Here is a 14203-nt window from a genome sequence, read left to right as displayed (position 1 = left end):
CACCTTCTCAGGAGGCTCTGTAGGTTCAGAAGGCTGAGTCAGTTGTTCCTGTTCACTTGGAGAAGGCACAGCTTCCACAAGAGGCTCTGGAGGCTGACCTGTGCGCTCCTGCTGGGTTGGAGAAGGTTCAAATTCCCCAGGAGGCTCAGAGGCTGAGCTGGCTGCTACTGCTCCCTTGAAGTCTCATCCTCTCCAGGAGGCTCTGGAGGCCTAGCTGTGGTCTCTTGTTGGGTTGTAGAAGATACTGCCTCCTCAGGATGCTCAACAGGGGGAGCCAGGGCCTCCTGCTGAACTGTAGGAAACTCAGCTTCCGTAGTGGCCTCTGGATTCATGGTAAATTCCAAATCCAGAGGGTGCAGTGGAACACTGGGCAAGTTTGAAGGAGCGTGACGCTGAACGCCAGGTAGAGATGCTACCTCATCAGTCACTGGAATTTGAAGTACATACTCAGTAGGGAAAGCTGGAGCCTCACTTGGGGCCTCTTGATGGGAGTAGAGAAGGATCAATCACCTCAGGGTGCTCTGGAGGCTGAGATGGGGTCTCCTCCTGGACTGGAGAAGGTTCAACCTCTTTAGTGACCTGTGGATTTATGGGAAGTGCCAGAGCCAGAGATTTAACAGTGACCTTGTACAAGTGTGACTGCTGAGCTTCATTTACCCAATGATGTGCTTCTAGTCGAACTACAACCTCCTTAAGTGTCTCCAAAGGCCGGGCGAGGGCCTCCTGAGGACTTGGAAGTTTCTAGTTCCTCAGGGGCCTCTGAAGGCTGAGATGGAGCCTCCTGCGGAAGTGGAGGTGGTTCTACCTCCTCAGTGGGCTCTGCATGCTGAGCCTGGGCCTCTGCCTGGGGTGAAAAAGATTCAACGTCCTCAGGGGTCTGTGGATGCTGAGCAGGGGCCTCTTGATGAGGTAAAGATTCAGACTCCTCAGTGAGCTCCGGATGACGAGTTGGGGCCTCCTGCTGGGATGCAGAAATATCTCATCCTCAGCAGAAGACTCCCTGTCGTGTAGCTTTTGGGTCATGTGTTCCTTGCGTGTGGCGCTGAGAGGCCTATACATACCCCTAAGCCAAAGTGGCCGCCTTCTCCCGAAAAAGCCCTCCTAGAACACAGAAAGGGAAATATTAATTCTGCATCTCCCCTGCTTTCTCTGGCCACAGTACTTTATCCTCCTCACATCTACCTGACTCTCACTTTCCCCTGAGCTTCTCTTACGCAGCAGAAATCCAAAAAAGCCCCTTGGAGGAAAACACACACTGTTAGTGTTGCATGTCACTTTTCATCTCTCTCACAATGTGTTATCTCTGCTTTCACTAGGACTAAATGGGGACCTCAGTCCATAATCACAATGAGCAAAATCACCACAGACCCGGGATCATGAAAATCATTGCATGCATGCTGGCCTTCCAGAAGTTCTCTGTGTCTGTCCAAAATGGACCCCAAGTGTCTCTGGAGAGACATTTGTATGTGGCTTAGCATGGAGCATAGGCAGGATTTTCAGCCCCGTTCACCTTTCTTTGCCCTTGGCCAACTGCCCTCGTGCAGTGAAAACACTGCACAACGGCACTGGGCAGAAACTTGTTACTCCCTTAGACGCGCTTCACACCAGTCCGCTTCGGACTTAGTCGCACATGCAGCATTTGCTGGGGGTGTGGGTGTGGGGAGAAGGTGATTTTATTTTCCTGGCTGCTCTATCCTATACGTTGAATCACACCAAGTAAACACCTGAACCCAACGAGCAAAGTCATCTATAGCTCTCTGACTTTCACTCTGCAGGCTGTCACTCAGGTGTCAGTGAATTGTGGAATCCGTTTAAAGGCCACGACCAGCAGGGAAGCACAAAATACTCTTTTTGAATACAAATAGAAGAGAAAAAAATCACAGTGCACAATAAGTTTGTTTCAGAAACTACTTATGTCCATATAGTATGTGTCTACTCAACTGTGACCTAAAACGTAGCTCACAGCCCAAGCACAGTGTGTGATCAGTGGAGAAGTCCTCAGTGGAAAGGGACCATCTTCTTCTTGGTAATCACTAGCAGTATGACCATGGGGCAAGATAGTTTCCCTTTCTCTTTCTCCAGTTCCTTATTACAAAAGGAAGAGACAAACTACTGTCTAAAGTTTCTCCCGGTTAAAATTCTATGAGGTTTGGATAAAGGGAATAGAGAGTAGGGGCCTGAAAAACAGTAGGATGAGAAGGGAAGTTTTCTTGCCACTTTCCAGAAGGGACTCTGGAAAGTTCTACCTTTCGTCAGCTTTGAGTGAGGCCAGCCCCTAAATCCACAACCATGTGGCCCTCCCTACCCCAGAGCCTCCTAGAAGGCCTCTGGCCTGGCCTGATGCCTGGGAGCCAGGCATCCGCCCAGCAGGAACAGGTACAACCAAAACCTCTCCCCGTCCACCCTCTTTCCTTAAAGGACTAGGGAGAGCAGATGAATGTGTGCCAGTCCTGTTCTAACTCAGCTTGGGCTGCAGAGCTAATTCTGCTGAGAAATAAACTAGGGTAAACCATTAGGGTAATCAAGCGTTCTTCCTGCCTTTGCTGAGGAAACTGAAAGAGATGAGTTCTAAGTTCTCCTCTAGTTGTAAATTTCTGCTTTCAAAGACCAATATTTACCTTCTGCTTCTTTTTCTATCTTCCTCTTTTGAAATTCTAGGAGAAGAAATCTGCTTTGAAAGAAAACAGGATCATGATTATCCATTACAACTATTTCCAAATCCTTATTCATTCCTTTTGACTTTAAATCTTATCTATCCAGTAAGATGATAACTCTTTCAAGGAAAGGAATTCTACCCTGTTTAAGAATCCTTTGACTCTTCCACAGTACCTAACTTAGGGTCTTGCATGCAGCTGGCGATATATTTTATTGACTGTTTTAGATAACGTTCAACAGATAATTCCTAATAAAAACTCTCAGAAGTAGGAAAAGAAAATAAAAGTATCTGGCAGAAACCTAAGCATTGTTCTAAAGTCAAGAACAAGAGTAGGATGCCCAATCATTACTGCTACTATTGAGCACTGTGGAGGAGGTCTTAATCAGTACGAAAAGAAAAACGAAGTATTGGAAAGAAGAGACAAACATATCTGCATATGAAACAAGGGACCCAAAAAGACCAAAAGAATCAACTGAAATTTTATTGGAAGTAACATGAGTAAGATGGCTCCATACAAAATCAAGAGATCAACATATTAGCCTCAATAGCTTTCCCATATAACACAACTAACTAACTAAAAAACAGAAGGAACCTCCCGTTCACTATATCAATAAAAATGCATAAAGCACCTAGGAATAAATTTAGCCACAAATTTGTAAGACCTATGTGATGAAAATATTAAAACTTTTTTGAAGGACGTTAAGAAGTACTTACATGGCATGAGATACCATCCTCCTAGAATGTTGTAAAGAGGTCAATTCTCTTCAAATGAAACTAAAAATTCAATGCAATCCATTTTATAGCCAAAATATTTTTTAAATAAAACCTGGCCAGCTGACATTTGGTAGAGAATATATGTAAGAATAGTTATGAAATGTATGCAAAAGAAGGTCAAAGAGTAGGACCTTGCCCTACCAGATATAAAATATGTTATAGAGCAACTGGAATTAAGCAGTGTGATATCAGTACTGGTACAGGACAAGATAACTGGATCACAGAACAGCATCCAGATGAAGATAGCATATTAGACCACGGAAGAAAGAATAAACCATTCAGTGAAAGATTTGAAAAGAATCAGATCTTCATGTAGGGGGAAAATTTAGATCCCCTACCTCAACCACACGAACAAACAAATACAACAAATTCTGGACAGATTATAAAAGTACTTGAAGAAAATATTAGAGATGATTTTTACGTCACGAGGTGACAAAGGCCTGGCTAACAAAACCCACCCCACATGAGCCATGAGGAGACGACAGGCAGATATGGTGGCAGACTGTCAACACACCTCCTACTCTTCACAGCCCTTGCCCCCTTTTCCCCTGGACTGTTTGTCTGCTTCTTGTTGACCTATAAAACTCTTGGGAGTTCCCTGGTGGTCCACTGGTTAGGGCGTGGCTCTTTCACTGCTGTGGCCCGAGGTTCAATCCCTTGTCAAGGGACTAAGATCCTGCAAGCTGCACAGCATGGCCAAACCCCACCACTTCGAAACAAACAAACAAAAACTCTTTATGGTAAAGAAATACTGGCTTTCATTGAATTTCAGTGTTTCGAATATTTCCAGTGTTTTTGTCTCTAAGGAGACAAGACAAAAGAGTGCAGTAGGGAGCACCAGCTTTGCAGTCGGGTGAAACTGCCTTCTGCTTTGGGTTTGGCCGCTGGGGCCTTACACTGATCTCCTTCATCTATGAGGGAGGGATAGTAATATCATCCTCACAGGACTGTGGGCTTTAAATCAAACAATATATGGAAAACTCTTCATCTTACGCTTGGCATGAATCAGTGCTAAGCTGGTGTCACAGACAAGATGGTGGAATATATCAAAGGCTCTGCTTGTGGCATCAGGCTCTGAAGGCTCTTTCCCACCAGAAGATTATAGAAATATTGCTTTTATTTTCTTCTAATACCTTTATGTGGTCTTTTTTCACATTTATGGATATATGTTTATTTAAGATGAAACATGGGGATCTGCTATTTACCCCCCAAATACTTAGGCAGCTATTCTATCACCATTTATTCATTTTCTTCCGCTGATTGCAATATTAAAACATGACATTTCAAAAGTCTTAAGAACACAGGGGCCTATTGCTGGACTCTATCCTACTTCAAATAAATATTCGGTTGAATTATTCCTCACTGTGGAATTGACATAACGCCGCATCTCTCTTCCGTTGAACACCATTACTGTCTACCATAGGAAGAACACTGCATGGCCCCTGTCCTCCAAAAGCTTATCGTATATGTGGGGAGAGGAAATAACGGTTAGGACTCCTCGCTTTCACTGCCGAGGGTACAGGTCCAATCCCTACTTGGGGAACTAAGATCACACAGGCCCAAACAAAACAAAACAAAACAAAACAAATGCAAGAAGTTGAAAACAATAAAAAGGGGACTTTACAGAAATTCTAAAAATGCCAAAGGCCATATGCCACCTGAGATGTAGAGGGTACAGTCTGGGCAATGGCCAATGACTAGCAAGCTAGTCCCCAGCCTCCTAGGCTCAGAAATCATACTCTTCCTCACCAAGCGAGAACTCACGTCTTCCTATTGTGGCAGTCTCACTTGAGCAATATCACAGGATTGATCAAACATCAGAATGCCAAATTATTACTTGACAATGAGAAATACATCTGTTCTACACACAGGGCATCTGTGTCTACACAAGCAGAGAATTACCTTCTGTGGGGACAGGCCTCCGTGGCACACTGAAGCACAATCACAGAATCGAAGGCTACTTGGTGACAACAGAATTAGAAAAGGAATCAGCCGAGTCCAGAATTTAATGGGAAGGCCTGAGGTAACTGGATCCATCCATCTCCTCAACAGGCAGCCTGGCTAGTGGGCCTGACTCTGCAGTTATGCTGCCTAAGGTGCCATCTCTACTCTTGGGCAATGTGAGGATGGGCACTGCCCATGTTGGTCTCTCCTCACCTTTTCTATGCTTTCACTAGTGACCAACCCTCCTGCAGATAGACACATTTCTCTTTAGAAGTTAGTACATCATGTCAGGTTTGATTCAAGTGTGATAGGCCAGGAAGCCATTGGTCCTTACACATCTCTGCTCAGCTCCATGATGTGCTGACCTTGGTGGTTCTCTCTTGGGGGGCTGCCTTTCAAAAAACTGCTTACCACTTTTGTGAGTTCTGAGGGGAGGGGACTGCTTTGCTATGGCCCCTAAAAAATGGTGACAAACCTCACAGGACTAGGATCAGGAGGGCTGGGGTATTCAGGGAAGGCTTTACAGAGAAAGATATCTGAACTTGAGTTGGCTTTTCAGAGATTCATAGGAGTTCCACAGGCAAAGCAAAATAAAGGAATTTTCGATGGACAAAGGCACAGACAAAAGTAGGAATGGGTATGGTGTAACTAGCGTATAGTGAGGAGCTGCTTTGGCTGGAATGGAGGGCTGCCATTACAGGAGAAAAGATAACTAAAGTAATGTGGAGTGGTAGGGTAGAATCAAGACTGTCAGCCTATTAAAATCACTCTTTTAATGTTAGCAACTGCCTGCTGGAAAAGTAAGAAACCACTATGTAACTGAACAAAAGGTAAACAGGCTAGCTCCAGGAATAGGCTACTATAAATATTTGAGGGTAGCCTGCTGCAAGATTTTACTTGCAGTGTTTTAATGGAACCTATCTACACAATTCCTAATACACCGGAGAAGAAAGCTGCTAAGTAAACCTGAGGAATTGACGAGATCACACTTTTGTCTTTTAGGCATGTCCTTTTAGCCCTCCCAGGGTGACTGATAGCTCCTTGAGTATGGAGATCCTATATCTCTCATCACTTCAGCCAAGAAGGAAAGAAATCAACGGTAGAATGAGAGTGACTGGTGAGGACCTCAAATCAGCATACTTTCTTGAGTTGAAGAAAATTTACTATCATGTCAACTCTGGCCTTCTTATAAACTTCACTTGTCAAAATAGTCCAATAGCTTGTTATCATGGATCCAATTCCATAGGGATCTCCTGGGAGTGAAGTTCCTTTTAAAAATCCTGTGGGGACTTCCCTGGTGGTGCAATGGTTAAGGATCCGCCTGCCAGCACAGGGCACACAGGTTCGATCCCTGGCCTGGGGAGGTCCCACATGCTGCGGAGCAACTAAGTCAGTGTGCCACAACTCCTGAGCCCGTGCATCTACAGCCCGTACTCCACAACAAGAGACGCCACCTCAGTAAGAAGCCCATGCACCGCAATGGAGACCCAACGCAGCCAAAAAAAAAAACAAAAAAAAACAAAAACACACACACAAAAAAACATCCTGGGAATATACTTTTCATTAAAAGAACAAAGTGTATGTCAGTCCTCATGGCTAAAGGGAAGAATCAAGTAGTAGCAGGTGGAAAGGTGGATTTGATTCTCAGTTTCTGGGTTCTGAATCTGAATTAATTATTGTCCTTACCTCAATGAGACAGAGAATTCTAACACAAATCGTCACTACTACAGGTACAGATACTGCCAAGATGAGTTTGTTGTTATAGTCATAACCTGGAACTTCTTTTGTGAGCTAAAGAAATATATCACAATTTTTAAAAACAAGGAGATAGAAGGGATGAAAACTTACGATTCTTCATCCTATTCTAAACGATAGCTAACTATTCTTAAACTACTATGAAACCCAATCCTTCCAGGCGAGTAGCTTCTATAAGAACAAGCCAAATTTAATGTTATTAGTCTTATCATTAGCATTTTCTTCTACAATTTATCTACAATTTATTTATCTTGTGTTATGTCCTTTTCGCGTCTACCCTAGGAATAGTGACACACTCTCTCAATGAGCAAAGTTGGAGATCACTGTCTTAGCCCGTTTCATGGCTGAAGATAAGATACTGACTAGGAGCCCGTGGTATTCCCGCTTGGGCACGTTAATGGCATGTCCTAAACTGAGTAAAAGTCCAAGTCCCATGTGTCAGGGGTTATCCTCACCTCACTTGACTCCTGCTCTTTCTGCTCACTCTGGGCTTCTGTGCTCTCACTGATAGAGTTGTCAGCTTTCCACTGGTCCATATCCCATTCCGCTTTGGACACATTTACTTCTTGCTGCTTGCTGAGAAGCTTCATCAGGAGGCCTGTTCTAGAGATGAGGTTGGCACAGGCCAGCTGCACGTGGGTGTCCGAGCAGTCTATTTTCAAAGTCTGGATAACATGAGAAATGAGCCTTTGCACGTCATTGTTGGGGATGAGGGACCAGAGCTGCTGGTTTAGCTGAGTTTCAACTTGATCACCCGGGGATGCGAGCCCTGGGAAAGTGAAGCCTGTGGGCTTAGAGGATAATTCAGTGACCATGTTGTGGTGCTCCCATTGTGTTTTGTTGCTGTGTTGAACAGCTGGCATACTGTTGTCTGCAGCGACAGTAGAATGTGCAGTGGAGACGTTCCTATGGCTAGTGTTTCCAGGGCCGGTTCCTCCTGGCAGAGTAGCGTTTCCTGTAGAAATAATTGCTTCAGAAACATTTTGTGCAGTATTGTTTTCTGAAGTAGTGTTTTCTGCAGAAGGGTCTGAAAGAGAAAATAATTCTGGAAAAGGATTTTCCTGAGAAGTCACTTCTCCTGAAGATGAAACAGCCTCTCGTGGAGGGGAATTTATGAGACTCCTCACGACAGAGAACGGAGGGCTTGCAAGCATCACTCTATCAAGTGAACTTTTCTTTCTGAACTTTCGACTCCCTTTTTTCTTTTTTCTTTTTGTTTCTTTTTGCGGTACACAGGCCTCTCACCGTTGTGGCCTCTCCCGTTGCGGAGCACAGGCTCCGGACGCACAGGCTCAGCGGCCATGGCTCACGGGCCCAGCCGCTCCACGGCATGTGGGATCTTCCCGGACCAGGACACGAACCCGTGTCTCCTGCATCGGCAGGCGGACTCCCAACCACTGTGCCACCAGGGAAGCCCCTCGATGCTTTTTAACTTTGGGTTTTCTGTGGACCCGATGAGACCTAATTTTATGGAAGATGTATTTTTTTTTCCAGAATGTGAGATTAATTCGAAGTCCTTAATATTTCTAACTCTTGCCTTTGCATCTTCGAAAACATGAATAGCGTTGGATAAGTCTTTTGATTTGCTTTTAACCTCAGATGGGGATTTTGGCGGGATGGAGGCACAAGGCCTGCCCTTGAAGTACGGTTTGAGGGGAGAGGAGCCTGCGGCCTTGTGTTCCTTTATGAATGAAGACTCTGCATCGGAGGACTTTCCCACCAGCTTCCTGGGCCTCTGCACCATGAGGAGCTGTTTCAGCTTTCTTGGGGATGGCCTCCTGAGCTTTCATTCTTTGGCAGTGTTCGCCACAGATGGCTGGGCATTCTGTTTCCTCCTGACGCTCTCATCTCCCACTGCTTTGAGGTGCATTTTCGGTATGCCCCTTGAGGACCTTGTTCACTCTCAGCAGCTTTTCCTCTGTACTCTCAATCTTTGCTAGGCTGTCTTTCTGTGGTTGGGCAGTTTCTAATTTCTTTTGAAAGATGTAGCGTGTAAACATGGCACTTAAAAGGTTGCAACGCGTACACGTGGCAGGTTTTTCTTCCTTTTTAACCTCATCAATTTTTTCTTGAGTTTCTGCATCTAACAAATTTTCCACAAAATGGAGTTCCCTCAATTTGTTTTTTTTAGTTGAATTGTTGGGTACAGGTTTAACAGAAGGGCTCCTTGTATTGTTTTTCAAAAGGCCCAGCGGCATATGTCCATCTTGTGTATTTGAAAAAAGAAGTTGAATGAATGGTAATAATGTTGATTCCACATCTCCTAGATTTCCCTCTGAGATATAAGGCAGTATGTAATTTAGTGTACTGATAATATCACTTTTATTATTAAAGTCCAGCTGCTCATTCATGAAGCCTGACAAGCTGACAGCACTGTTAGGTGAGGACATCCTCTCTGACTCAATAGTCAGCTCGGTGCTGTTGTTCTTCTTCTGGGCTTGTAACACCTTCATCAACGATCCTCCTGCATTCTCTATAGATGTTTCTTCATCTGTCAAAAGAGAAGGGACTGTTTTTGATCATTGAAGACTGATGGGACAGCCTTTTGTCAGTCCACAGCCAAAGAAATTAGGAATCAGTCAAAGTTTGAGTGCCACTTAGGAGAAAAAGAAACCCACACTTAAGCCTATGACTGGCAACAACAAAATGTGAGAAAGGTCTCTCTTGAAAAAGGGGCTATCTACTCAGAAAATTCTGTAGCGTGAAATATAGGAACTATATTCAGGATTACTCCACTGGTTCCCAGGGGCCAGTACTCAAGAAAAGCCAAGGCTGGAAGACAAATATTCCCCTAATCAGCTGGACTCTCTGCAGATCTACTGTGACTCCTCACATTCATATACCCCATCCTGTCCTGCCTCAAAGGCACGGGAGTGTGAGGCTTCCTCTCTCCACCTCTTCAGTGTGCTTGTGTTCTTGCTGCTATCACAGATCTCCACGACAACCACCGCCGCTAACAGGTCGTCATCTGGACATGTCCTTCTCCAACTACCCACTGAGTCCTTTGCTTAGTCCCTGCTTCTATATATCCCAGTCCCCATAACAGAAGCCTCTATACAGAAAAAAACACTATGTCCGCCCTGGCTCTTTGCTAAAATTTGGGCAGGGAGCTCGGGTATAAGTTAAGAGATTTGCCAGATTGTATGCCCATGTGGAATGTTCAACAAATCAATGGAATAATACTTGAGGCCCTAAAATGTAGACGGGAAAAAGCAACTTCTGTCAGATGGCTACTTTGCTTTCAATTCATTTTACTTCTAATATTTCCAGCTCTACTTGGGGAACCATCCAAATCTTCTGACTGTGTGAAGGTAATGTGTACCATTGTGTAGCTGGGCTTGTCTCCCAAAAGGATTAAAAGTATTTTTGGTGAGGGTCAAAGGAGGAGGGAAGGGTCATGAGAAAGGAGGAGCAGAGGCTAGCAGAGAGCCCCAAACTGGGGACAGGAGATCGGGCGGGGCCCTAGGGTCATAGCACTTAACACTGCTGATCTTGTTTTTCCTCACCTGTAAAAGGAGATTAAAAATGCTTTTTCTGCCCACTTCTGGGGGAGAAGGGAATAATATAATTAGTAAAAAAAATGTTTGGGGGAGTTCCCAGGTGGTCTAGTGGTTAGGACCCGGCACTTTCCCTGCTGTGGCCCGGGTTCAATCCCTGCTGGGGGAACTAAGATCCCACCAGCTTGGTGGCCAAAGGAAAAAAAAAAAAAACTGTGTTGAAAAATCAGCAATATTGTCTTTATATAAGTGGCAAAGTGTTATTATTTATGATGTGCTCTAGATCACTGAAAGAGACCTGTATTCAAGCTACCTGGGCATGAAAGCACATTTTGGAAGTCATCAAGTTAGTGCCCATAAATCTAATATATAGAAAAATCGTTGAAAGCCCCTGAGTGTTTTGTGGATAGAAAAACTTGCGATTCAGAGCAAGTTCAGAGCTGGACAGTCAAAGAAATAACTAGCTCTCCCATGCATTAGAAGGGCTTGGTAGCAGCTTCTGGTTATGGAACCAGAAACTCTCAGGCTCCAGATAGGACATAAAACAGCATCACTTGCACTCTTTATAAAATTGCAGAAACAAACCAAATAAACAAAAATATATTTACACCTGTCTTATAAGACAAAGGGTACTTGAGACCTAAAGTATATAAAATCAGTTTACAAACTGTGATGTACTATGTGAATAAGTTGTCATTTGCAGAGAGGGCAGCATAGGATATGTGGCCATTAATGTGAATTCCCTTCCCCCTTCCATTCCTTTCTCTGGTTCCTTTACATATGCAGATCAGTTACATTATGAAGCTAATAATGTAACTGAGCTCTTCTTAGCTTAATAATGTAACCAAGAATCTGATTTTTAGCAAGGGGGTAATTCTTAGAAATTTAGGGAGCTGGAACTCTAAATGAATGTATTAAAATAATGTAATTACATCATTAGTTTTAAAATGTATCATCCTTGATTAAAAATAACAAATTAAATTAAAAATTAAAAATGTAGGGCCTCCCTGGTGGCGCAAGTGGTTGAGAGTCCGCCTGCCGATGCAGGGGATACGGGTTCGTGCCCCGGTCTGGGAGGATCCCATATGCCGCGGAGCGGCTGGGCCCGTGAGCCATGGCCGCTGAGCCTGCGCGTCCGGAGCCTGCGCGTCCGGAGCCTGTGCTCCGCAACGGGGGAGGCCACAACAGTGAGAGGCCCGCATACCGCAAAAAAAAAAAAAAAAAAAAGTATTATCCCGCAATTGAGACTCACCACAACGTGTGACGTCCCTCAGGCGTTCACTGTCACAACGCAGCTTGACTGTCTCACAGACAACCTCAATAGTATTTTTAAATTGGCAGAGGCAGCAGGCCCTACGGCTGGGTAAGATCCTATAAATGGAAACACAGGTAATTAAATTCGTGGTAAAAGAGTTACCTGAGTAGGTAGAAGAGGTAGGCCAAGGCCACCACAGACCAGTGCAAAAAGGAGTTCTTGGGGCATATGGGCTATAGAACTGGATAGGGGCCGGTTGGCCAATTGCTGCCCTTGACAGTTGGAAATAAATATAGAGGAGGAGAGAGGTGCCCAACAGAAGGATTAGGATGGCAGTAGGTATGATATGCCTAGAAAAAAGGGAATAGCGATTAGAATTGGGTGACACTGAACTGTAGTTTAATTCAGAAGTATCTCCTTCCAACCCGAAAGCCTCACTTTGGGTTGAGAGTACACAGGAAGAAGGCAGACTTCTAAGAAGAGTATGAAGAAGACTGCACATTCTGGAGTCACTTTCTCAGTTCCTATTTGTGAGGAGTAATATATTAGAAATTATTCTAGTAATAAAAAAGCATCATGTGGCTAAACAATAACAGAGATCGCATTGACCAAATCTGGACAAAAGGAACATTCCAAAGAATAACATTATCATTATAATAAGGTATAACGTAGTTAATTGAAAAAAAAGCACATGAGTTCATAATGATACTCCAAATGAAAAGTGGGGGAGCTCTTCTTTATAGAATAATGTCAGCTAATAAATGCAAAAGGAAGGATAGAATTAGGAAAGTGTTATTTTGCAACTATCAATGTAATAATCGATTCAGACAAGGATTATCATTGATGCACAGTTGGGTGAAGAGTTGTTTGAAAGTAGGATCTTCACTGATCCCAAGGATCACCCCACATATTATTTATCAATTACCAAGGGGAAAAATAACTTTACAATGGAGAGATATGGAATAGACCACCTTAACCAAGTGATCAAACTTAGCAATGGGCCACCTCAAGTGATGAAGTATGAAGAATACATCACCTATATAGTATTCTTCCCCAAAATGTTTACTTTGAATCTAATGAGGAAACAGACAAATACAGATTGTGGGGCAATTTACAAGACAACTGGCTTAGACTCTTCAAAAAAGCCAATGTCTTAAAAGACCAAAAGAAATAGTAGGGAAAAATTCTAGATTAACGGAAACACAGACATGACATGCAATGCCTAATCTTTAATTGGATCCTGTATCAAAACAAAACAGACTTAAAGAATATTATTGGCTTCTGGCCAAGATGAAGTACAAGGGCCAACTTAACCTCCCAGCTGAAACAAGAAAAAAATCAGATGGAACATAATGAAACAACAGTTTTCAAGAAACTGAACCTCAGGCAATACATTTCAGTGATTCCCGAGGAGATGGGAAATAAATGAAGTGATCCCTATAATTGCCCTTACTTCTCTGAGAGAGTATCCACGTCATGGTACAGGGAAGAGAAGTCCAGACAGAGACTAGTGGGCTCCCTGACAGACGAAATGGAGATAAGGGTCTGGGAAAACCAAGGTAACTAGAGTTCACAAAGCAGAGTATCAGAGAGAAAAGAAGTGCACAGACAAAGAACTCTGGAGATATGCAGAGGGATCTCTTGAGAATTCAACAAAGTATGGGTCAATACATTTGTGTGAGGAATAACTTGATGCCAGGAAAAGAACCACATGAAAGGATTAATAAGAAGAACAACTGGATATCACACAGGGTTGTAGGAATAGTACCTGTTCCTACAAGTCAGACTGGAAAACCTCATGATACTCAGAAAGGACTTGTCTCAGTAGTTGCAAATAATGAGCTCCAGACTAAAGGCTACTTGGACTCCTACCCAACGAACCTTAAAAGCTAGACCTAAAAGAATACAATTGTTTTGAGTAACCTAATTTCACCCAAAACAGAGCCCAGGCATTTTACAGGAATATAAATATACATAGCACACAATAAACTAAAACTCACAATATCTGGGATCATATGAAAAATTGCATGCAAGCATGCAAAGAAGTAGGAAAATATGACCCATACTGAGGAGAAAAGGCAATCAATCAACAATAACCCATAATCTATACAGATGTTAGAATTGGCAGAAAAGAACTTTTAAAAGGTTATTATACATGAAGAAAAGTTATTATAACTGTATTTCATATGTTAAAACACCCAGACTAAACACTGAAAATGTTAAGTGTAGGCATGGAAAATGTAAAACAGACCTAAATTGAGCTTCTAGAGATTAAAAACAATGTCTAAATGAAAAAGATATTGCAGGAGGTTAAAGGCTAAT

The 14203-nt window shown here is 43.3% G+C and overlaps 1 protein-coding gene across 1 annotated transcript in view; it reads right to left on the bottom strand.

Annotated features, from left to right (window-relative positions):
• Positions 1-164: 164 nt before the first annotated feature.
• The window catches only part of LOC132479150 (uncharacterized), an 82220-nt gene continuing 68181 nt past the window's right edge, over positions 165-14203 (bottom strand). Inside the window, 11 exon segments of the mRNA XM_060082730.1 lie at positions 165-366; positions 473-579; positions 710-844; positions 963-1101; positions 2619-2668; positions 7061-7165; positions 7585-8331; positions 8563-8616; positions 8619-9015; positions 9017-9620; positions 11879-11997. Of these exon segments, the coding sequence (XP_059938713.1) occupies positions 165-366; positions 473-579; positions 710-844; positions 963-1101; positions 2619-2668; positions 7061-7165; positions 7585-8331; positions 8563-8616; positions 8619-9015; positions 9017-9620; positions 11879-11997 (2659 nt within the window).

The sequence above is a fragment of the Mesoplodon densirostris genome, chromosome 18 (assembly GCF_025265405.1).
Source record: "Mesoplodon densirostris isolate mMesDen1 chromosome 18, mMesDen1 primary haplotype, whole genome shotgun sequence".
NCBI classification, from domain to species: Eukaryota; Metazoa; Chordata; class Mammalia; order Artiodactyla; family Ziphiidae; genus Mesoplodon; species Mesoplodon densirostris.
Note: the sequence above shows the minus strand (reverse complement) of the source record. Positions and strands in the feature narration are given on the sequence as shown.